This window comes from Beta vulgaris, chromosome 5, assembly GCF_026745355.1.
Source record: "Beta vulgaris subsp. vulgaris cultivar EL10 chromosome 5, EL10.2, whole genome shotgun sequence".
NCBI lineage: Eukaryota > Viridiplantae > Streptophyta > Magnoliopsida > Caryophyllales > Amaranthaceae > Beta > Beta vulgaris.
Window position 1 is genome coordinate 64,394,954 of NC_079206.1, and position 24,637 is coordinate 64,419,590.

Here is a 24,637-nt window from a genome sequence, read left to right on the forward strand (position 1 = left end):
AACCACAAATATCTCTCATAATATGATAAATAAAAATTAGTGAAAGTATTGGGTCAGACCGTCTGACCTAATATTCTCGTCAGACGGGCTGAGCCCAGTTCTCTCCTCTCATCCTGCTACTCCCATGTTTAAGAACGCACCCAACTTATGATTACTGAAAATAAAGCTCAGCAAGTTCTTCTAAGGAATCATAGGCAGCAAGATTAGGATCACCATTTTCAAGCATCCACAATAGGTGATCGAAGAGAACTACCTCACACTTGATAGATATAGTACTATCTCCTGGACTTTGCTTCGACTTCTCGATAAGAGCATTCAACAATGGATTATTCAAGTACTTGGAATCAGATCTCGTACCGTCTTCTCGGAGTGAGCAGAAAACACTAAATTTGGAGGAAAACCAGGGCTTTGAATTTTTTCAGTTCTAAGAGGAATGAAGAAGAAGGAGAAAGTGAGAGAAAGCAGAGGTTAGTATTTTGTTTTCTTTTCAGTTGGTCTTTATTTTTTTTTAGTTGGACTTTCTTTTCTTTCAGTTAGACTTTCTTTTCTTTCAGTTAGACTTTGTTTTCTTTTAGTTGGACTTTCTTTTCTTTCAGTTAGACTTTCTTTTCTTTCAGTTGGACCAATTGAAAGAAATAATGGGCCAACTGAAAGAAATAATGGATTAACTGAAACAAAATGAAGACTACCTGAAGAAAAATGTAGACTACCTGAAAAAGAATAAAGACCAACTGAAACCCAAGTAAGTCTAACTGAAGCACAAAAACCCACTGAAAAACAAAGAAGACTAACTGAAAACAAAATGAAGACTACCTGAAAAAAAATTGGAACCACCTGAAAAAAATGAAGACTACCTGAAAAAAAATTGGAACCACTTGAAAGTCGTCCGACCAAGATTATGGTCGGACGAGTCCGACACAATACGTTCTCTAAAAATTATACCTTTGGATTCGTCCTGAAAAATACTATAATAACATTAATTTTTTAAATTTTTTATCCACGTAAATTGAGAGCAATTAACGTTCAAAGTGTGACCTCAAACATCGTACATGTCTTATATTTTGAAATGAAAGGAGTAGCACTTTACATTTCACAAGAGTTTGTGGTCCATGCTCTACTTAGGATCTCGCTTTTTTTTTTCCTCTTAAATCATAAATAAAATTAACGTATGTAGACAAGCAAATGATGACTATACACTTTTGGGTACATACTCATATTGTAGTTAAGTACATGATGTAATGGGGATCGACTTACAATAATTGGACTAGTATAGAGTATTTTTTAACCGGAAACACTAGAATAAGACATCATTTTGAATTAATTTATGAGTGATTTTAAGATATTAAAACGTTCATAAATCCTTAGCAAGGGCAATAGAGTTCCCTCCTTCATTTCAAGCTCTCAACCAAGGAAAATAATGTATTTAAGATTTCCCTCCTTGAGTCCTTGGCGCATAGCGGGGTCAAAACATAAAAGAGCAACCAGAAGAGCAACATCAAAGCTGCCTAGTAATCAACCATAGCGAAGTTTGCATCAAAGAGGACTTATTTTTTATTAATTCTTTTCGTGTATGTACTACCTCCGTTTTTAAATAATAGCTAAACTTACACTTTTCATACATGATAATATAAAGCGTTGAACAATAATTAATATATCTACATTTGTATTTGTATAAATTAGAAGTACATATTGGAATTTGGGACGAATCAAACAAGGATCCTACATGACTATATTCTTCTTTACCCATAAATAACAAATGATGTCAAATTGAAATTTATAAATATTATCAAAAGTCAAAGTGAACTATTATTTGGGAATGGATATAGTATATTGGAGCAGATTTCAAACATTATTTTCCCTAAGATTTCTAGTGATGTTAGGCTAGTTCTCTTCAACTAAAATAAAGGAGTTCATTTATTATACACTCGGGTGCTCTATGTGCATGGTACACCGAAGGTTATTCGCTGTTTATTTAGAAATCTCCCTATTGTAACTCTTTTTTTTTTTTTTTTTTTGCATAATTAGAGGTTTCAAATGAGTAATGAGAAAAAAAATAGCCTAACTAGGATGTACCATGCTCATAGACTCATGGTACACTGGATATATGATAAAAGTTGTAGAAATAAAGTAATGTGTTTTGGATTTTGTAATAATTTGGTTTAGTCTAATAGTTTGATTAAATACTGACAATATTTTTACTCCTATTTATACAGAATAACATATTTACATCTTATTTGTTTCAACCTGTAATTTTTAAAAATATAAAATCTATTATTTTTACTAATACGAAATTAGGAAAGACTTATTTCGTCTAGTCCGAATTTATTTTCATCATTATTTAATCCGATTTGATTCCAACAAGAATAAATAATAAATGAGGTCAAAAAATTAAAAAACCAACATAGCCTCTAGATATGTTCCTCAACCATCACTTCATCCTTCTCAAACACTCTTCTAATTTACTCCAACCAGCTTAAAGAAGTCATGAAAAAGAGTTGGAACTAAAATGGTACAAAAAATGGAATAATAAAAGGACTAATCAATTGTTACTTACTTTGTTACTTATATACCTCGCATGAAACGAAACAAAGTCTCCTTGATTTTATCCAATTGCCTTATCTCTTTAATGGAAGTCATTTTCATAAAATTGCCTTTGCAACATCTTTTTCAACTTGCACATAACATCTATTTAATGAAAAAAGAGAACAATGTGTCATCATAAGTTTGATTTGTCTTTTTTTCCACTTGGAAACATCAATTTCTTTCATGGTCCCACTTCACATGCCTTCTTTTTATTTAATTTGAGTGTTTAATTGACCCCTCTAACCATAATACTAATATTAAACTACTAATCTGTAATTAATATGTTTAGGTCTTAGTGGAAATTCTTTTAAGATAAATATAAAAAGGAGTCCTAATGATTTTCATGGTGTTGGCTATTAATTTTAAGAAAAAGGATATATTTAATCTTTATGATTTTCTTTATAATGTAACCATTATAGAAGGAGCAAGTGTATAGCCGTAATTGGTTTGACCAAAAAGCCTTAATTAATCCACTTCGTGCACCATATAGTTTAATTGTCTAAAGATGTAAATTTATGACACATAAAGTAAAAACTTGTCCCATAAGATAACGTTGATGTGGGCAATTTTTTTCTTCTACTTCATGTGATATAATTGTAGATTAGTAAATTTTTACAACTCAAATTTTGTGTTTAATAAGGTGTTTAATTAATGCTACATAAGTATAAAAGACAATGGATACATTCCGCAAAAATAGTGATGTTTTATGATCGTCAGACTCGTATCCTATCAGAAATTCATTCTTAAATTATAGCTTAACCTTTTTTTAATTGTATCAATACTATTTTATGGTCAGTTTGTTATCGTTTTCTATTTCCAAGTTTCAGTTTTTTTGAAAATCAAAAACAAAAATATGAAAATCAGAAAAAGTTGTTTCCAGTTTTTAGTTGTCAGTTTTCAGAATTGACATGTTTAGTATAAGTATAACTAATTTAAGCTTATTAACCTCCATATATCATAGGACTTTTATATTCTTAAAACCATAAACTGAAAACTTACAATGATGTCAGACAGACCCTTAGCTTTGTGTTTTTTAGTTGCAATATTTAATTATTTTAATACATTATAGACTCGTTAAAAAGACAAATGTTGCATTTTAAAAAAACAAAGAAATAAGTATGTAAAAATATTTTTTGGTGCTCTTGATCTTGTTTCTCTTAGTCTGATCAGCTTCAAGAATAAACAATGCTAGTTGCAACGTAGGGTGCATGGTTGATGGAGTTGGAAATAATGTACCTAATACGTTTGTTAATCAAAAGTTTTTTATGATGACAACAAAAATTATAAAATCCTTGAGTTATATGTGCGCAAGGTTAAATTATATAAAAATAACGTATAGATATAAATGATGCATTGAACGAGGCATGTTATCCTAGGAATCAAAAGATGGTTTAAAGATCAACAAGAAGTTGAAAGTAGCATATGGGACTAGGGTAATCTGTAAGTTTCTTGTGAGAGATAAGAATTGTGAGCCTTATGTGAAATTGGTTTAGCATATAAAATTACGAGTTTAAATTGTTCATTGGAATTAAGCACGATTTCATTGACAAAAGGATAAAACGAAGCATGCATGAGTCTTATGATTGTATGAAACTCCTTGAAATTCTTATCTTGATCAACGTAGGATCGATTCAACGAATTATAGTAATTATGTTGAAAGATTATCATCATAAAATGGTGAAAACTAAACTTTACCGGCCCGTTTGGTAGTTGGTCATAAATAGTGGTAATGGGAATGAATTCATGTGTAAATTTGTGAAAAATATCACTGTCCATTCTCATGGTAATGCTAATTTATCCTAAAATGTCCACTTTCCTTCTTGAATTTTCATTCCCATCCAATACCACCTTGTAGGGTGGTAATGAGTGGTAATGAAAATTGCTTCCATTTGGAGACAAAAACACAAGTTTAGGGGTGAGATTGCTTGCCCATGGAGAAAAAATGCCTCCCCATGAAGATTTTAAGGGTGCTTCTCTAATAAAATTACACTTAAAATTCATTCCCGTTACCGCAATTTATTAACAACTACCAAACGGGGCGGTAGTGTCATATGGATAGTTTGTAGTAGTTTCAACGTTAAACTGTATAAATCGAAAAATTTCTTTAATTCACGATAAATATATTTCATTTGATTTCTAAAAATTACAACAATTTAACCTATATGTTTATTGATGCGCTACTGTCATGTAAACATTAGTATCTATGACTATTTAACAGCAAAGTTATAAAGATTAGTATTTTGAACATATATTGAGCCAAATATATAATCCAATAATATTATAGTACATTTTTCTTAAAAAAAAGGAGACATTTATTTTGTAGGTTAATTAAAAGATATGGTCAAAGTAAAACAGTAAATACCATTCAATAATTGATCTAATAATACGAACTTCACTTGATGATTTAAAGGTCCCAAGTTCAAGTTCTACGACTAGAATTTGTGAGGAGTTTACCTTCATTTTCCTTCCTCATAAGTTGGGATTTTATGGAATGGGAGATCATTTGATGATGGGGCTTTGACGCAAACCCACTACATTATAAGAAATTAAACATATAATTATACAGGACTAAACCTAAAAGAAGTGTCATTTTGTAATCCATTTTCTAAATTAATACCATTGTCATTTGATAAATATATGTTATAACGGATATGAGAAAGAACAAATAACGAATGCAAAACAAAATAAAACACACACATATTTAACGTGGTTCACCAACAATGTGTTGGCTACGTCCACGGACGAAGAGAGAAAATTGCTCTATTGCTTTTGAGGAATAACAAATTACATATATGTTGTTAGCACTAATGACCGCACAAAAACGAATTTGGTTAAAAGCCTATTTATGATCCAACTCAAAAAACGCGTTTTCACGTTAAAAAGCCCACCCCTTGGTCAGGTCGGGCGGTAATTCTTCCAACCCCGAATTCGTCTCGGGCGGCCATCGCCTGGTTCACTCCCGATCGAGCGACTTGTTGACAAGCCCCTACTGAGCTCCTTCGACACTGCACGATCTGACCCGGCGCCTCTACGAACAACTCTTTTGACGAATGTTCAACCAGATTCAAGGCATAAATTCATAGAATATATCTAAGGCTTATCTATGTATTTAAAGTATAGATAACACACAAAAACAAAATCAAGAAGCAAATTAGTTCAACAATTTTACATTTAGGCTGTGTTTAGTTCACCTGAAATTTTCTGATCTGAACTTATCTGATCTGAACTTATTTTTTTCTGATTTGATTTGATCTGAACTTATTTTTTCTGATTACAAGATCTTATCTTTTAGATTTTTCTCAATATATAAGAAAAAATATAGTCATGTGGGGTCTTGTTTGATTCGTCTCAATGAGTACTTTATTAATATTCAATTATTGTGATTTTTACTAATATGTAATGAAAGATATAATGATTTTTAAATATAAGCATGATCTGAACTGATCTGATCTGAACTTATTTTTTCTGATCTGATCTGATCTGATCTGATCTGATTAGATCTGAAATAAACAAAAATAAGATGAACTGAACATAGCCTTAGTAACCTTCTAACAGAATCACCTTCCATAAAGAATTAGTAGAACTTTGATGGTCCCTATGTGTTCATCATGGTATCATATTCCATTAAGATTGTCACAAATCGAGATAAAAGATAATTTGTTTGGGTAAGAGGAAACCCCTTTTTGACTCAAAAGATTAGAGTACTCTATTATTATCATTTAGGATCCAATAATTACAAGCCAACTGTTCAAGTTAATGTCAGCATTGATTATGATTATGCCAAGAGCTTATAAATAATTTGTTGAAATTGATGGGTGTCAGGTAGCATGTCAGTGACGTATACTTCACTGAAAACACCATATATTAAAGATCAACCCTTGTTATTATAATAATAATAATAATGTGGGCATATTTTTATGTGGGAGTAGACCCAATGAAATTAGGGTAGGGCAGTTATAAATAGGGAAAAGGGTAAGAGATATAAACATTTGATTTGAAAAGGGAACCACTTTCATAGATATGTCTTTGTCTTTTAGGCTCAACCAACTACACTACTGTCTTAACTTATGAATTATTGATATAACATATATAGCCTAGTGGGTATCAAACAAATCAATGGTTAGAGTATCACTAGGATAGAGTTATGGACTTATGGCACCTTAGGCATATACTACAACAAAGAATTCATGTTTTGAATGTTTGCGGTTTAACCATCGGACATCGATTTCGGATCAGGTCGGGTTAATTCTAGTTTGATACGGCTCAAAAAAATTGAGTGGTTTTTGACTTTGTCGCGGTGTTTGGACCGGCTGAAGTTCTTGCAGGGCTATCCAGAGGACATAAGTTCAATTCACAAAAAACAATAGTTTATCAATATACAATAATAGTTCATTTCATTATATATATCATTCTTCTAACACAGTTCTTCTTATAACTTCTTTCATTAGTTGAACAAAACAAGGTTAACTTGAACAAAAAAAGGGGTTCACATTCATTACATTTCACTGTAAGAATGGTTAGTATGAATAAGGGAGAATGGTAAATTACTCTTACAAAATTCACTTCTCGGCAGCAAATTAAATGATACAACAAATAGCACAGCAACAAACCACATTTTCTACTTTATGCATTACATGTGACATGACTCGAGCTCTGCACTATATGTAAAAACCTTAAGATATCTATAGAGCTAGCTTATAAAACAATCTTGTTATTGTTGAAATTTCTTATCATTTCTAGTCTTCTTTCTGAAATCGCGTTTCTCATCGGAATACTGCTTTTTTCTCAATAAATTGCTCATTGCAGCATTGATGGCATCAGCAGCAGCAGCGAAGACCGCACTCTCTATAGATACACTGCCTTGCAACTTCTGTAGTAATTGCTCTCCTCCAGGTATCTCTTCATCTTTCAAAACTCTAGGCTCAAAATCGGAATCATTGGATATTTTCTTGAGACTGGACACAAGTTTGATTCGTGCGAAGGATGCAGTTTTTGAACCTGGTAGATTAGAAGCACCTGTGACCATCCACAACAAATTCCCTGACAACGTCATCCCCAGTCTTGTAGGGATAAATGTTTCTCCTGGTACTGAAACCACCTGCAGGAAGTGAGTGTGAGGCAAGAACAGAACTAATTGCTATATGGTGTGATCTGTCAATATCGGACGGACAGCAGCAATGGAACATTAATACTTTCTAGTAAAAATTCTGGAATTTCTTTTGCATGTACCTACCTTGAGGGTGGAAAGCTTTCCAGCTGAAAGGTCACAGCTCAACAATAATATTCCTTGCAAGCTGAAAAACGAAATAAGAAACCAAATTACAAATGCATAACTAGGACCGGAAAGTCAATTTTAATGAAGAACAAAGTCAAATACATTGTAAGAACAAATAAAAAAAACAAAAAGATCTCAGAAACTTGCCTCTGAATTGCAACCGCAACTAATGACCCATCACCAGCCGCGCATACATCAGTAACAGCAGAATGGCTTTCATCTGATGGACTTGCCTTCATTAACTAGGTGAAAGTAAGACATTGACAAAATTTACAATTGATAATACGAAAAGACCATATCTGGGGCAGGGCGTAGTTAGTTTCATGATGAATTAGAGTCCAGAAATTAGTCCATTATCAAGTTAGTAAATCTTGTACTTGCTGCTCGTCCGGGGTTGGGGGGGGGGGGGGTCAGAAACATACCATAACCGTATTCCCCTTTTCTAATCAGACATTCTAATTATGTTGCCTTATGGCACATATCGATGTACATGTGCATCTGACACCTCAAACAAAAGGATACTCATAGTGCAATGTTAAAAATATAACAATAAGTTTATAAAAGCTTTTCATATACCCATGTCCGATATTTCTAAGTTCTGACCTCTAAGGCTCTAACTATTTATAGATTACACCAATGCCATTAAGAAGGCTCACCCTAGTATGGGTTAGGAATAAGGAGAGAGGGGTCAGATACATTAATCTTATTCGTACAATTCTAAAGTGGCTCTTTTAGCCTTACTTCTACTTGCGAATTGGTAAGATCTGTTAACATTCGTACGATACGCAATCCAAAGTCTATTATGAAGGTTGCTCAGAAAAGTACCCATTTATAGAAGACTATAACTCATGATCCAGAAATCCTGCCAGAGCTTGATGGCAAGATTGGTAGGGATCATGGTAAAAGTCTGTTAGGGTTGCCTGTACCATATTTTTGCAGCAAAGGGCAAGGGCCAAAGTTATGTCCGACAACTCCTTTATTACACTGGTGGAAAGTATTGGAAAGAACTTAGAGCGGAGAGACCCCAGCTCCAAAGATGCTTAGGGTGCCTTGTGGTCCTTAATAGGTTTCTGAAACACCATACATGACACTTTATCTAGAATGACCCCTTTTTCAGCCATTTGGAAGCTTAACTCGCATTTTCGAAGTCCTTTTGCGACCAGTGGTGAAATGGAAATAGTGAGCTTTGAGGGTAATCTCCTGGGATACCAAGAATCTTCCTTGAAACCAAACGTATCCCTACACGTCCCACCATGCATCCTTTGGTCTTATACACTAATCCTGAACTCTTAACATCTTCCATCTTTTCTCATAAAAAACAAATAACACTTTCATCTTTTTACTTTTCTTATTACATACATGACTTTCTGAAATACTTTTCCTCCTCCCTTCAGAAAAACTAAAATAAGAAACCTTCATTCCTACTTACTCATTTTTCAAAAGTATCCAGAATATAGCTTTTTATATGAATTCTAACATATCTTTTGAAACAAAACACTTCAAAAAGGCAACATGCCTAATAACCAAAAATATCTCTGATACTCTCAAATTTATCCAATTATCAATGGTATTATGTTGTGATAATAACACCATATTCAAACAAAAACCACAATGGAAGTTGCACAGACATGCACAGTCGCACATAACTCGTAGCTATTACTAAGACTCGTAAAATAATCCAAATTTATGACTAAGGGGGTTGAGCTAGTAGCAGGCAGTAACAACACTAGATAAGTTCCAAGCCTTGGGCTAGACTGAGTCTTCCTCATATAGGGGTCTGCATAAATTTGCTTCTATGAAGAAGCAATTCAAGAAAACCCACTAAATCATATGGCGTTACTGATCCTTGTTAGTTTAATCTTGGGCATATCCTCCTTGTTTGTTCTTTAGTGAGATATGAGGTGATTTTCCGCTTAAGTAGGCTTTTACTGCATTTTAATTCAAATTTGAAATATTAGTAAGGCACCACACGTGCAAAGGTTCATTGTTCCTCTAGTTCATCCAATGATTATTAGAAGTAGGAGCTACTCAGAAAGGAAAGCAAAGATTATTGCTTGTGCATACTGACCTACCTCTCTTCCCACTTCATGTGTACAAAGAAGTGACCCAGATGTCACATTCCACAAGCAAACCTGAAAGCAAAAAGAAAAAGTTCCATATAAACTCGGGACAGCAACCTGGCCTCTCTTATAAGAAGAGAAACACAACACTAATTGGTTCATACTTATATATGTAATATTTTTACTCACAGTTGAATCACCACTTCCTGACACGAGAAATCCTTGTGGGAAATCTGAATTGTTCACAAAAGTGAGGCATGATACAAACCTGAAAAAAAAAAATTATAAATTACGAAGCTGCACAGAATTCAAAATGCTTAACGCACTTTTCATGGCATTCTAAATAATCTTAACATATTTATGAGCAGGATCAGTTGTTACTTTGTTCATTAAACCACTCACGACCCCAAATTGGAATCACTTGCTATATGTCATTTTTACAAGTTCAGTGCAGAGAGGGAAAAAGAAAGGTAACAACTATGAGAGTCTAAAGAGCTTAATCAATTTTAAGTCTATGGCAAGGTATAGCTGTCAAGGATTCATGTGTTGTGATAAGTCAAGCAGACGTCTCCAATGAACATATTCCAATATACAGAAACTCCAAATCTATTGTTAATTTGTACAAGAAAAGATGGCACATTCAGATAGTGTAAGAAGTACTATACACTAGAATTTTAAAGCATAATTTATCATCATTGATTCCTGGAAAAGAATAAACAAAAATGAAAGAAGAAACAAAAACTCACTCTGAATGACCAAGACAAAAACTCTGAATCTCATGGACTCCTTTCAAAGGGTTTTTGGGAAAGACACTAACCTGTCACAAGAAAATTGTATGATAAAACAAGTGCAAGAGACTTAAGGTCTGAATAATTGGACAAAGTAATTGAAAAACTTATTACACGGATTTTAAAGTCTCGGTCAGCGCTGACTATGAAATGTCCATCAGGTGAAAATTCCTGTGAGGATGAACAGGTGCTTTAAAACAAGATAGTGCAAATGTACAAGGATCAAGTGAGTGGCACTGGACAGAGATGACTGACATACCAGGCTAGTAACGATACTACAGTAATGGCCAAAAATTGCCACTGCCTTCTTGTTGGAGACAGGCTGATTTTCAGCAATCCCCTCAAGATCTACAATCCAAACAACTCCAAATTTGTCTGCAAAACCGACATACTGTTCATCTTTGCTAATAGCAACTGCACTCACCCTCTTTTCCGAGTTTCTGTTCCATCAACAAGCTAGATCACATAAATATGGTAAACAGAAAAGGTCAAAAGAGAATGCTACCTTTGATGCTACAATCAAAAACCATACAATTTTGACACAAAATACATTCTATTCAGCAAACAAATCAATCAACTAGGTTCAACTCCATTCACCCAAATTCAACACATATTGGGTGATAAGGCATTCTAATATAATTTCGGCATGGTGTAAGATTCAAGACCGACAGCGTTCATTGAGTTCTCTCTATCATAAAAATCTACTACCAACAACAGAGGCAACCCAATAACGGATGCAAACCTTACCACAAAACAGACACATTAATAGTAAGGAGAACTTACACAGTACAGAGACATTGCCAGGTCTCTGTGCTCCATATCTTAACTAGCTTGTCATCACCCGCCGATACCAAAAGCTTTCCCGTCTCACTGAAACGTACATCTCTAATAGAATCTCTATGTAGAATTTCCTTGGATTCATCTACCAAGGAGACACAACAATTCTTTCTGCAATAATGAAAAGTAAAAAAAGTTCAGTTCTCATTTCTCAAGCATCAGAATTTCACAAATTGACCATTATAACTCAAACATCTAAATAGCAATAATAACATTATTTAGTATTTACTCAATGATATTACTCCCTCACTTAATAAAATTACAAATAACAATAAAATCAAAATCACAAATGAACATTTTGCAAGTTCATAACTTTTAAATTATATACTAAACATATTTAATAGACTTGAACTTTCTGATTATCTAAACTTCCAAATTGTAAAACACACATCTTTATCAAATTCCAGCTAACTATTCCAAAAATCAAAACTTTCCACAAGCATAATTAACATCGTATTAAGACATCAAAATCTGTAATTAGCCACCAAAAGCATGTAAAGTGAAGGAAAAAGTGGCATACGCAAGATTAAAAATGCGGAGATCCGACCCAACAGCCACTGCAATGGATTGATCAAAGGGATGAACTGCAATTAAAGCAGGAGCAACCTCAGTTTGTGAGTTGGAATCTCTGTCATCATTAATCTGGGTATCTTCAGATTCTTTTTCCTCAATCTGGGTTCCGTTTATTTCTTTTTTACATTCTTCCTCCATCTGGGTTTCCTCCATTGTTGATACTTGATACTTGATACTTGAGTCTCCAAAAATTCTTTCTTTTGTTTAGGGTTTTGGTGGGTTTTTGCAAACTATAACTACTCTTGTGTTGGTGTTGGGCTTATTTTTCTTTGTGACGTGTTGGGCACTTAGGGCTTGTGGTCCTAATTTAAACTTTTGTTTTTACCATTGACATAGTTTTTACATTTTTGATAGAATTAACCTTGAGAGCAATTTTGTAGATATATTGTTTTTTAAGGGATAAATGTTTATTAAGTTAGAAAAATAGTTATAATTTTGTAATTAATATAAAGACTAATAATAATGATTTTGTCTTCCAAGTCTTTTCTTTTCACAAGTAGTTACATTAAAATCATATCCGAAAGTTTTTCATTATGATAATATGACTTGAACGTTAGAAAAGATCACTGAAAACAAATTAAACATAGTGAAAGATGTGTACAAATTATGCAATTATCTTAATTTATACTCTTTGTGTCCTAAATTCAGAATAAATTCAAATAGCAATGCCTTGAAAAAGCGAACATCTCAATCGGTAGAGAGATCTTAGTTGCCACATAGTCCTTTTGTGTCCTACTTTATTTGCAAATTGCAACACCATTATCTATTTTGGTGGATTTTTCTCTCTTTAATGGTGAGCCCTACTTCTATTCTACCCCCATTTTGTATTTTTTATTTATTCCATGCCTATTAAAAGTCGAGGTGGTAAGAACTGATGCGGCCCGCTAACTCGACACGAAATTAGCGGATTTGGGTCAAGGTTTTCAGCCTGTTTAAGTAAGTGGGTTGACTCGACACGACCCATTTTATCAAATGGGTTGGGTTAGAGTTGAACATTTTAACCGAATCCGACACGACAACCCGTTGTAACTAATATTCTACTGTCAATATTATTAATTGGCCTTTAAATAATTTGAATATTTTTTGTAAATATGTAATACTTATTCTTTGGATTTTTGACTTGGTTTATATAAATAAAATATTAGTATAGGACATGGGTTAAGAAATATATGACGTACATTTGTTTAGTATATGTAAATATGCTCGCTTGATAAACGGGTCAAACTGATGTACCTGACACAAATTTTATACGACGTGACACGTTTACCAGCTATACTTATTAGAACTTGTGGCAAAACCGTTTGAGCAAACTAAATTGAGACATGTAGTAAGACCATGGATTAGAAATGTGTTGTAACTCGAATTTTCCCTAATTATTGTATGCAACATTTAATCCATGATTGTAAAACTTTGAACATATTTATGCAATTTGTTTCTATTTTTAACAAAAATAAAAGGAACTAAATTGAGAGTTGAGACCATGTAAAATCACACCTCTTTACTCTTTTACTCATCCGACATTTCTATCTCACCATCTCTCACAAAACCAAAAACAAATCACTTTTCGCTGCTAGTAAAATCACACGAAGAAGATTAATGGCAAATGAGAAGCAAAAGCAGCTCTTTTTTCCTTCCTCCTCCTCATGCTGCATATCCCACATATTCCACCAAATTGCTTCGACTAAACCCAAGAAAATAGCCGTTATTCACGCCACAAAACCCCCCAAAAATCTTATAGTTGATGAAACTAACACAAGTAATGCTAACTCTCTACTATATGATGGAGACAAGTTCTTCACTTTCTCCCAGCTATTATCAGCCGTTGATTCCCTCACTTTCAGGCTTCATCATATCCTCAACGGTGGTGATGATCCCTCCTTAATCAGACCCACCTCAGGTAATATCAATTTTAATGTCACAACAAAGTTATTGGGAGTTTTCATGGTACCTTCAGTAGAATATGTTGTTACAGTTCTTTCTATTTTTAGATGTGGTGGAGCCTTTCTCCCTCTTGATCCTTCTTGGCCTAAAGAAAGAATTTTGTCAATAATTTCATCTTCAAATGTTGATTTGATTATTGGGTGTTTGAATTCTGGCAAAGAAAGAAGTACCCATTTACTTGATGAATCACATTGGCTTGTAAATTGCTGCAAGTTTCATGTTTTATGCATATCTATTGATGGGATTCTTGAACAAAGTTGTGGGAAATTGGATTTAGTTTGGCCTTGTGAAAGTAGAAGTTTAAGGAAGTTTAGTTATTTGATGTATACTTCTGGTTCTACTGGTAAACCTAAAGGTGTTTGTGGGACAGAAGAAGGGATTTTGAATAGGTTTTTGTGGATGCAAGAATTTTATCCATTGAAAGGGGATGATGTTATGTTATTCAAGACATCTATAAGTTTTGTTGATCATCTTCAAGAATTTTTAGCTCCTATGCTTGTAGGATGTACTTTGGTGGTTCCCCCATTTAATGAGTTGAAGGGGAATTTGTTTGGTCTTGTTGATTACATGTATGATTACTCGATCACTAGAATGACCGCTGTTCCTTCGTTAATGAGGGCACTTCTCCCCGCCTTGGAAGGGAGGTATTTTGAGAGTGTGGAATGTTCTTTGAAACTGTTAGTGTTGAGTGGTGAAGTTTTCCCTGTATCTTTGTGGAAGTTGCTTTCTAGGGTATTTCCTAAGACTACTATCTTGAATATCTATGGAAGTACTGAGGTTTCTGGTGATTGTACTTATTTTGACTGCAAAGAGTTGTCAGCATTGCTAGAAAGTGAGGTAGTGAGTAGTGTTCCCATTGGTAAGCCCATCACTAATTGCAACGTTAAGCTTATTGAGAAAGATGGGAATCATGATGAAGGAGAAATATGTGTTACAGGCGTATGTCTTTCGAGTGGCTATTATTCTGAAGGTAATATTATGCCCTTGGACTATGTGGAGTTGAGAGAAGATTCTGTTTCTATTCATGAGCGTGTGAGTAGTAAACTCTACTACAGAATGGGTGATTTTGCTAGAAGGCTTTCAAATGGTGACTTGATTTTTTGTGGAAGAGAAGATCGCACCATAAAGGTTAATGGCCAACGTATTGCACTGGAGGAGGTAGAGGATTCATTAAGAGGACACCCAGATCTAGCGGATGCTTCTGTAGTTTTCTGTAATGAGCAAGAAGGGCATGCCTTTCTTGGAGCGATTCTAGTATTGAAAGATAACGGCAATTCATCTCAAGTTTTGAGATCTATTAGAAGTTGGATGGTTGATAGACTTCCTCCAGCGATGATTCCCAAGGAAATTATTTGTACTGAGGAAATTCCTATGTCTTCTACCGGGAAGGTTAATTATACATTACTACCTAGTTTTTTTGCTCCAACTGATGATCCAAACAAGGGACATGTTACATGTAGCAAGACCTTAGAGCATATTAAAGAAGCCTTTTGTAATTCATTGGGTGTTGCAGAAGTTGGCAGTCATGATGACTTCTTTGCAATGGGTGGTGATTCAATCATTGCAGCTCATGTTGCTCATAAGTTAGGAATTGATATGAGATTGTTGTATATGTTCCCAAGTCCATCCCAACTTCAGAAAGCTATCGAAGAGAAAGAAGGCCTTTTTAGAGGTGATGACCAAAAGAAGTGGGAAATGATGCCCAAAGCTCAAAAAGTGAACCCACTTCATTCCTCTGGTTCTAGATTAGTTAAGTCAAGGAAACATGAAGAAACTATGTGGACTGACACTGATGAGCGTGATGACTCTAAGCACCTTAGAGTAGATGCTGAGTTGTATTCTAATCTCAAGGGTGTAAGTGTAACTTCACTAAGTTTCTTCCCGTGGGAAGCCCATGCAATAGCAGACAATTGTGCAATCACCCGTTGCAACAAAGTTGTGCATAAGGGTAACTCTGCATTCAATCCTGAAGCCCAGGAATTTGAACTTCCTAGACATATCAAAGGTTCTTTACGAGAAATATGGAAAGTTCCCTTAGACTCTTGTGTTGATGCATCTCCATTGATTACTTTTAAGGATAACCAAATGTTGATATTCATAGGGTCACACTCCCACAAGTTTCTTTGTGTTAATGCTAGAAATGGTTCCATTAGATGGGAGATAAAATTAGAAAGTCGAATCGAATGCTCAGCTATGATTGATGGAGACTTCTCTCAGGTTGTAGTAGGATGCTACCAAGGAAAGATATACTTCATTGATATGATGAAGGGCAACATAAACTGGACTTTTCAAACAGGCGGTGAAGTGAAGTCACAACCTACCATAGACAGGTGCAGGAAGCTCATATGGTGTGGATCACATGATCATAATCTATATGGTCTTGACTATAGTAATTACTGTTGCGTCCATCAGCTTCCTTGCGGAGGAAGTGTATTTGGTTCCCCAGCAATCGACGACTCTCATAGTATGCTTTACGTGGGGACAACCAATGGACGTTTGACAGCTGTAACATTAAAGTCTACAGCGCTCTCTATTGTGTGGCAGCTTGAACTTGAAGCTCCAATATTTGGATCTCTTTCGGTCAGTTCTGATGGGAATGTCTTATGCTGCTTAGTTAGCGGGGATGTTCTTTCTGTAAACCCAAAAGGATCTGTTGTTTGGAGGGTCAAGACTGATGGTCCGATATTTGCTGGACCGTGCATAACTAAGGCGCTTGGTTCTCAGGCTCTGGTGTGCTCTAGAAACGGAAATGTTTACTCATTTGAGTTGGAACAGGGAAGAATTCTGTGGAAGTATGATGCAGGAGATCCAATTACATCATCAGCATATGTTGATGAGAACATAAAGTTGATATCTGATCGTTCTCCCTTAAATAGATTGGTTTGCATTTGCTCCAGCTCAGGAAGAATTGTTTTACTTCAAGTAAGTTGTGTTCCTACTGAAGATAATATACCAGTGGATGTGGTTCAGAAATTTGCACAACTTGATCTTCAAGGAGACATATTCTCTTCGCCAGTGATGGTTGGGGGGCGAATTTTTGTAGGTTGTAGGGATGATTATTTGCACTGTATTGTTGTTGAAGCATATATAGAGGAATGACTAATGAATTGTATTATTGTATTATCAATGCAAATATAAGAATCAAACTAGTTAGTGAACTTTTTTCGCCGTATGTGAGAGGAAGAGACATTTTTTGGTAATTCGCCGTTCCAATTAGTAAAAGTCACATACTAATTACTCATCTATATCATGTACAGAACAATTTTTCCATTTAGCCTTTTATAAATATATGGCCGTTTTTGTGTGTCCCATTCGAGTAATACAAGGACATAATTATACGTAAGCTTATTGTGATAAATGGTTGCCCTTTTGTTTATGGCCATCATCTATGTTATATTATAATTTCCCCCTCTTCTCATGCCCTTGTGTTTTTGGTTCTTCATGAAGTAAGTTGTGTTTATTTTGTTATTACCATTCTTCATTTAGGTTTAAGCGCTTAATTCAACCAGACAACCACAAGAATGGTAATGAAAGTTTATGGAGAAACGACTCGAAGGTAGCACCGCATGGCGGCTGGCGGCCTGGTGCCTACTAAACCAACACAAAAGAAAACGAAGATGACATTCTTTTTGAAACAAGTGGTTGTAACTTGTAAGAAAGGCACAATTAAAAATTACTTATCAGAAGTCCAAAATAAACCTAGACTAGTATCAGATATCACCTAACTTTAAAGGGGATTCCTCCGGATTAACCGAAAATCAAACTTCATTCCAACATTTTGAGACAACAAAAGGGTTAAACAACATGTACTCGATCAATTGCGCAAAGAATTGGCCAGTGCTAAAAGAAACTTTACATTCCACGTTGATCTGTTGCCTATATAAAACTTATAGCATCTTCATGATCAAGCGAAAGGACATGTAAAAACCAGTTACAACACAATTCAAAGGGGGGTGGAGAAGGAGCTCGTCCCCCTGCATTCTTACAACAAAGCACAACATCCTTAAAAAAACATCTCTAAATTCTCAACTTCGTACATCCAAGTACAGTACCGCGGCACCTAGACATAGGAGTAGCTCGACGCCAGATCGGTCTCTCACTCCCTACAGTCAAAACATCCACATCAGATGTTGGCTTGATATCCCGGTTGCATCGATCAGGACCAATCACACCTCCAACTACATATATCTCTCCTCCCAATCCAATCATTGCAGAACCAATTCTCTTACTTACCTCTGATGCCGACACAACCAACTTTCTTTTACCATTTTCCTGTCTGTAAATCAGGCCATGGCTCATGACATAAAGAACTCCTTTAACTAGTGTCATTGGACCCTGAAGCCAGCCATGGTCTTCTACCAACCAACCATCAAAAGGCCTCTCGAGGACCTGCACCATTGAGAGCCCCTTGTCCACCACATGCATTTTATCCTGAATCACAACTCCCGAGCATGCTGAGTTATGAGTGTAAGGAAGATCGGGAATCGAAAGCCATGTATCCTTTTCAGGATCATACACTTCTGCCTGAGCAATGGATTTTCGGCAGCTGGTGAAACCACCGGCAACAATGATCTTTCCATCCAAGACACAGCATGCAAACATAGCACGGGGGACCAGCATGGGAGCACACTGGGCCCACTTCCTCATAACAGGATCATATGACCATACTTCATTGGTTGCAAAGCTCCCATCCTGATCACCAGTCGATGGGTCAACAGCTTCACTCCCACCGCCAAGCACAAATAGCTTTCCGCCGGTGGACACTGCCCCAAAGTGAGCAAGATGCCTAATTTTTGATGGGAAATCAGGGAGTGTGAACCAGATGTCATGGACGGGGTCATATAGCTGCCATAAATTATCTGGCTCAAATGCACATACACACAGAAATTCCTCGGATGAACCAACCTCTTCCCTAGCCTTAAAAAGCTCACGACTGCGGAGAGCAGTTCTCCAAGTACGACTCACAAGCTCTAACTTCGGATGAAGGTGAAATGGAACATGAGCAAGACACCTTAGGGCAACAGCATCTGGGAGACCTTCAATCAACACAGACATACTTAAAGATCTCACATCTGCTTCATGTTAAACAAATTTCTCGTTGGTTCAAACCCTGAGTAAAGCTTCAGTACAACCTGAAATAATAGTAATTGTACCCACACATCATTAACGCCACAGAGAATAAGCTACATTACATATGTGAATAATCACCATAAAAACAAGGAATGTTTGAGATAAAAATCTGATAGATTACCCCAATTTTCCACTAGTCTACAGGTCAAAAGAAAGAAGGAAAAAAGCATACAAAGATATATATATATATAAGGAACAAAATGGTTTCAGATATTAACAAGAGAAGCAAAAAAACATGTTATCTGCAAATGAAATAGAAAAAAGAATGGCCTTCGTTTAAATAAAAGATTTAACATTCAGGAACTCACCTAACACATGAGGCCTAAAGTGCAATGACAACATTTAACATATGCTAGGCATAACAACACAAAAGGAACAATGAGAATTGAGATATTAAGTTAGTTATGTTAGCAGAAGCTGGTTACAATCAAAGCAAGACTGCATTGGGGGGAGGGGTGGGGGTAAGCAGCTAATGGAGAGAAAAGAACATTTTGTAATCCTCTTGTGTAAGGATAGAACCAGCCTCTCCAAAGTTGTGGGTAGTATATTACTACATTCATTTTGACCTTTCCCTGTATTCATCTTCTTCTCTTTCCTGCATCTTATCTCAATAATATATAACATCACTCAATAATTCAAAAGTCAATTTTCTCCCTCACCAACTTTGGCCCTAGAAACCCAAAAAAATTCACTGTACCATAGTGAAGTTTCATATCATATGGCAACCCTGATCATCGAGCATCTGGTTTCTTCTAAGTAGTTACTGTCATACAAACAAACACTAATTATTTATACCACACTTCATGAGCAAGTATTGGATTCTTTATCATCCAAAAGTAGCCTGCCTTTTGCGGATCTGCTCTATGATACATAATAGGCAACTTCTGAGATCACAGTGTCCAATCCCTCTGTTCTAAAACTGGCCACTGGGGTTGACCAAACTCTAAATTAAGATCTAAGCTTTCAATACCCATGCACCAATTGACTATATCCTACCTTCTTAATAGCTTACTCATAAACAAAGGGGACATCAGTATACCTATTTAAGAACTAAGCTCTCAAGTCTTAACCACATCTATAGAGTTCAAACGACAATAAGAGTAAATTCAATTCGCTAAAACGTGCATCAGCATCCATAAAGATCATATGCAGATGTTGTGTCAAACTAGGACAAGGACAAAGAAGACTTAACAACCCTGCTGAGCGTTATAAGATCAACTAAATCCCTTTAGCAGAAATAAATAAACCTCAACCCACCCATGATCATACAAAAAAATGCCTCCAAGAACAATCAGTGAACGAAACATGGATCGTATAAAGACAGCATCACCTCTTCCAGAGTTTGCAAATCAGAACAGGCTGGAACAATTGACAGGCATTGATTTTGAGACTCTCGAACTAAGAGGAAATCTACAACATAAATCATGATGCACTGTCCTAGACCAAGTACAAGTAACTTCTAACATAAAAGCTATATTTCATACCCAAGATTGACCTGTGTTCCAACATTTTTGAATTTCACAACATCCAATCTCTCTAATTGCAGCATGAGGAAGAAAGAGAAAGAACCATTTTTTGAGTATGGCATTGTGTAGAGTCCAGGGCATTATTCTTGCTAAGTTTTCGGAAGAAATGCTCTAAAAAATGAATTGAGCAATTCCAACTTAATCAGCCAGCAAATAAAGAACTTATATTCCTTAACCTTATTCACCTGACAGGGAACTTGGTTAGAGTTGGAGCTTCCTACAAATCAAGCAATGCCATAAGACAAATTCCATTTTCTTTGCACCACAAAAATAATATTAAACCACCACTAAAACAATGGATCACACTACCTCCCTTAAGGCCACAGCTATATATACCCCCACAATCAGAGCAACCGAAATTGAAGCCAAAACCATCACACTTTATCTGGACTACCTCTCTCCATCTCTTCTCCTGGACCCACTTGACTGCAGAGGCAACCTAATGCACCAGCTGCCAAATATGGTAAATCAACCCCATACACACATTAAAGAAAGGGAAGAACAAAGAGCCAAGCCAATAACACCATCACCTCCACTCTAAACACCAATGATTGACATGAAACCAGACCCACCATTTAAATGGTTATACTTAGAGTCCCACCGGTTAATTCTTCCTCATTTATTTTATTGTGGTGGAGACCAAAACCTATATTGGCTTACAATCAGGCCAAAACCCCTCTTTGTAAAGATTGGCTCAATTTTAGGCCACACAGCAAGCAACATCGTCCCTACGATTCAAGCAAATAAAGTGGTGGATCTCTTGAATCTCATATTCTTGGACAGGAAAAGGATATAGAGAGAGCAACAGAAAAGATGTATGATGCAGGCAGCTTGAGGTGAGGGATTGTGACAGGGAACGAGTTCTGTTTCTTTATTATGACTTTGTAAATCTTACATTTTAAAAGCCATACTCACATAGTATGAATCCATTCACAGAACCTGACAACTGGGGTAATATAACCCATTCCATTTACCTTTCTCCATTCTCTATGATTCCATTCTGTTTCTCGGCCAATTCAATCACACAAATATGCATACTTTATTGAATAATAAGAAACCAGATAAAGGAAAATAGAGATTGCATGATAAATGGGATATCAGAAAAACATTTGTCACAAAATTCACAGAAATTCAGCTCTTGCCTCAAGGAGATCAGTAGACAAAGACCACTCTTCCCCCAAGGAAAGAGTGTCGAAATCAGCTAAGTCCACTTTAATTGTCAATCTCCAAAATCACAAGTAATATTATACACATAGAACTTCTCAGTCATTGCCTCACTCAAAGCTATCTGAACAAGACCTCTCATATAAAAATAAGATGTTTACAATGACAAGGAGATAACATAACTGAGGTTTCATATCTTTACCTTCCTTGATAATCTACCAAAACTGATTTCGAATAGTGACACACAGTGGAAATTGGAAACCAATCTGTTTATATTTTAGACCAATGAACTATAATGGAAATCATGTCTTCTAACATTCATGCATGCCTGATAAAACATAATATACAGAGACACATGACCCAACAGCGACAACAAAGTTACAATTTCAAAGTGCCAAGAAATGTACCCCCATAACAACAAAAGCATCTTTATTGACAGCAGCAAGAAATGAACAAAGGAATTCTATGACTAGCTACCTCATCCAAATAAAACTGATGTAAGTATGATCCCTCAAATGAGCTTCCTTGATGTTTCATTTGTAAAGATCTTCTATCCCATATCCTAACATCTCTTATTTTGCCATGCGACATGGATCCACCAATAACTTAAACTATTCTATTTTCAAATGATGAGGTGTCAAATTAGCAGGAAATGAGACACAAGGACATGAATAAATAACACATGATGTCAACCCATATTTTGCACCTATCATGTTCCATCAACGAAATTTGCTATATAAGCCTCCCACTATAGCATAAGATGAACATGACATACTCCATATTGTTTGATATTTGGTTTCTCAGCTTCAAACTAAACACATCCAAACGGCAAAAATGAGAGACACCCTTGATACATATATGCTATCTCTTTACCAAATCTACGACATCTGAAAGCGAATGTTTTCCATGATTACAGGTTCTTCTCCTCATATGGTTCATTTGAACCACAACCCAAAGGATGAACAATGTTTCGCAATAAAGATTGTTTAGAATCTCAACGAAATGCACGGTTTTAAATATATTGAAATTTCGCTCATGTCCAAATGCAATGCCTCACAGAGACCTAAAGCACAAAAGCAGTCCTAATCAAGATAAAACCGACTCTTGGTCACTCCTACAATTATCCACCAAAAGAGCACAAGCTTCTGCTCAGCTATATATCATACTACTAAACAACAATGATTCGACTCCCGGATAACATCGGTGCGGCGAACCACAAACCCTTGATTCCCCTTTCTCACATCCACAGTTCATACAAGAACATTTGTACACAATCCTGAAAACCTCTCGTGCAATGACTTCCATTAATTTCTTCTTTGAAACTGATGATCTCAATACCAAATCAACACATAAATGAGCATCAAAATAGCTCAAATCCCCATTTTTGCTTCTTCCAAATTCCAATTTCCAATTCCCAACACATCAAATTAGCAGATTCAAGATAAAAAACAAAAAACCTAATCATAAAATCACATATACATTATCAAAATTCATAAAAAAACATGCATGGAACAAAATTTACAAAATGCATAACATCCTTCAACAACATACTCACAAAACCCTAATCTAATCCACCAAATTCCCAAATCAAAGTTCCAAAAAAAATTGAATGCAATACTAAAATACTCCAAGAAATTAATTACATAAACCATGAAAATAAAATCTTCATCAAAAAATAATTAAGATAATAATAAAGATCAAGAAATAGAACTAACCCCAGAATTTAGCTTCAAATGAATCTCTTTTTCTATCAAATCTGAAATTTTTTAAGGCAGTCGAAAAATGTCGATTATTTTCTGCAGATTTTACGAGAGAAAGAAAAAAAAGAAATATTTGAAGTTGTAATTTTTATTTTGAAGGTTATAATTTATAATTATATTTAAAATATTTATTGGGTGAGAAAAAAGATGAATGAAAGAACAGAGAAAAGCCTCTAGTTTTTGGGTTTGGGTTTATAGGGTTCGACGCGGAGAATTGTAAGAAATTAAAATTTGGAGAAATTTAAATAAAAAATAAAAATTAATGCCAGCGTGTACACTTTTTAACCGTTGGATTAAGGTGAGTTTTGAGTATGAACCGTTGGATTATGAAGAGATTCTTTTGGTTTTCTCTTTCATGTGAGAGGAAACTTGCCCAAGAGAGTTGGGGTGGTGTTTTTGTCAAGGCTTTTGCATCTAGATGGAATATTTATGAGGATGCTTAGGGAATATTTACAAGGAATTTTGTAAGTTTGGACTTTGTATCATAACCTAGTCTTTGTGTATTTGTATATGCAACCTTATTTTGTTTTGAGGAAGGCAAGTTATGAATATTTATACTTCCTTCGTTCTATTTTAAATGAAATATTAGGTCAAATGACATTAATTAGTAATTAATTTTGATTTCAATTTATCGTCATTATATTAAAAAAAAAACATAAGTAACTGGGATCTTGTTAGATTCTTCTCGATTCATACTATCATATTATAACTTTTTATATTTTTTACGTGTGCATTAATGATTAAAGAAACACATTGGGTTATGTAAAAAAGCAAACGTTTCATTTAAAACATAACTGAGGAAGTATTTTTGATTGGTTCGGTATTTTCTTTAAATGGTAGGGTGTGTAGCATAGTAGATGATATATTTTCATAGTTGATGAATGATGTGTTTTAGAAGTTTTGAATTGTTTGGTTGGAGAAGTGGAGTATATATATGAAAATATGTTGAGTATAAATTTCATGTAAGGTTGATCTATTAGCATAATCTAAATTGGTATAT

At 35.2% G+C, this 24,637-nt stretch overlaps 3 protein-coding genes across 4 annotated transcripts; 1 reads left to right on the top strand and 2 right to left on the bottom strand.

Moving 5' to 3' along the window:
* Positions 1-6,960: 6,960 nt before the first annotated feature.
* LOC104894513 (uncharacterized) lies at positions 6,961-12,380 on the bottom strand. The gene is made up of 10 exons (XM_010680766.4): positions 12,064-12,380; positions 11,490-11,654; positions 10,966-11,146; positions 10,821-10,877; positions 10,665-10,735; positions 10,108-10,186; positions 9,931-9,990; positions 8,006-8,100; positions 7,817-7,877; positions 6,961-7,681 (listed from the first exon to the last, which is right to left on the bottom strand). Exons 1-10 carry the CDS (start codon positions 12,267-12,269, stop codon positions 7,295-7,297), a joined length of 1,362 nt encoding a protein of 453 aa, XP_010679068.1. The 5' UTR covers positions 12,270-12,380; the 3' UTR covers positions 6,961-7,294.
* Positions 12,381-13,596: 1,216 nt separating this feature from the next.
* LOC104894515 (putative acyl-activating enzyme 19) lies at positions 13,597-17,215 on the top strand. Its single transcript, XM_010680767.3, has one exon. It carries the CDS (start codon positions 13,713-13,715, stop codon positions 17,154-17,156), a length of 3,444 nt encoding a protein of 1,147 aa, XP_010679069.1. The 5' UTR covers positions 13,597-13,712; the 3' UTR covers positions 17,157-17,215.
* Positions 17,216-17,804: 589 nt separating this feature from the next.
* LOC104894516 (F-box/kelch-repeat protein SKIP30) lies at positions 17,805-24,033 on the bottom strand. 2 transcript variants are annotated; one of them, XM_010680768.4, is made up of 2 exons: positions 23,593-24,033; positions 17,805-19,189 (listed from the first exon to the last, which is right to left on the bottom strand). In XM_010680768.4, exon 2 carries the CDS (start codon positions 19,110-19,112, stop codon positions 18,075-18,077), a length of 1,038 nt encoding a protein of 345 aa, XP_010679070.1. In that variant the 5' UTR covers positions 19,113-19,189; positions 23,593-24,033; the 3' UTR covers positions 17,805-18,074. The 2 variants fall into 2 exon arrangements, with proteins under 2 accessions (XP_010679070.1, XP_019105312.1); XM_019249767.3 differs by lacking the exon at positions 23,593-24,033 and adding an exon at positions 22,355-23,571.
* Positions 24,034-24,637: the final 604 nt, after the last annotated feature.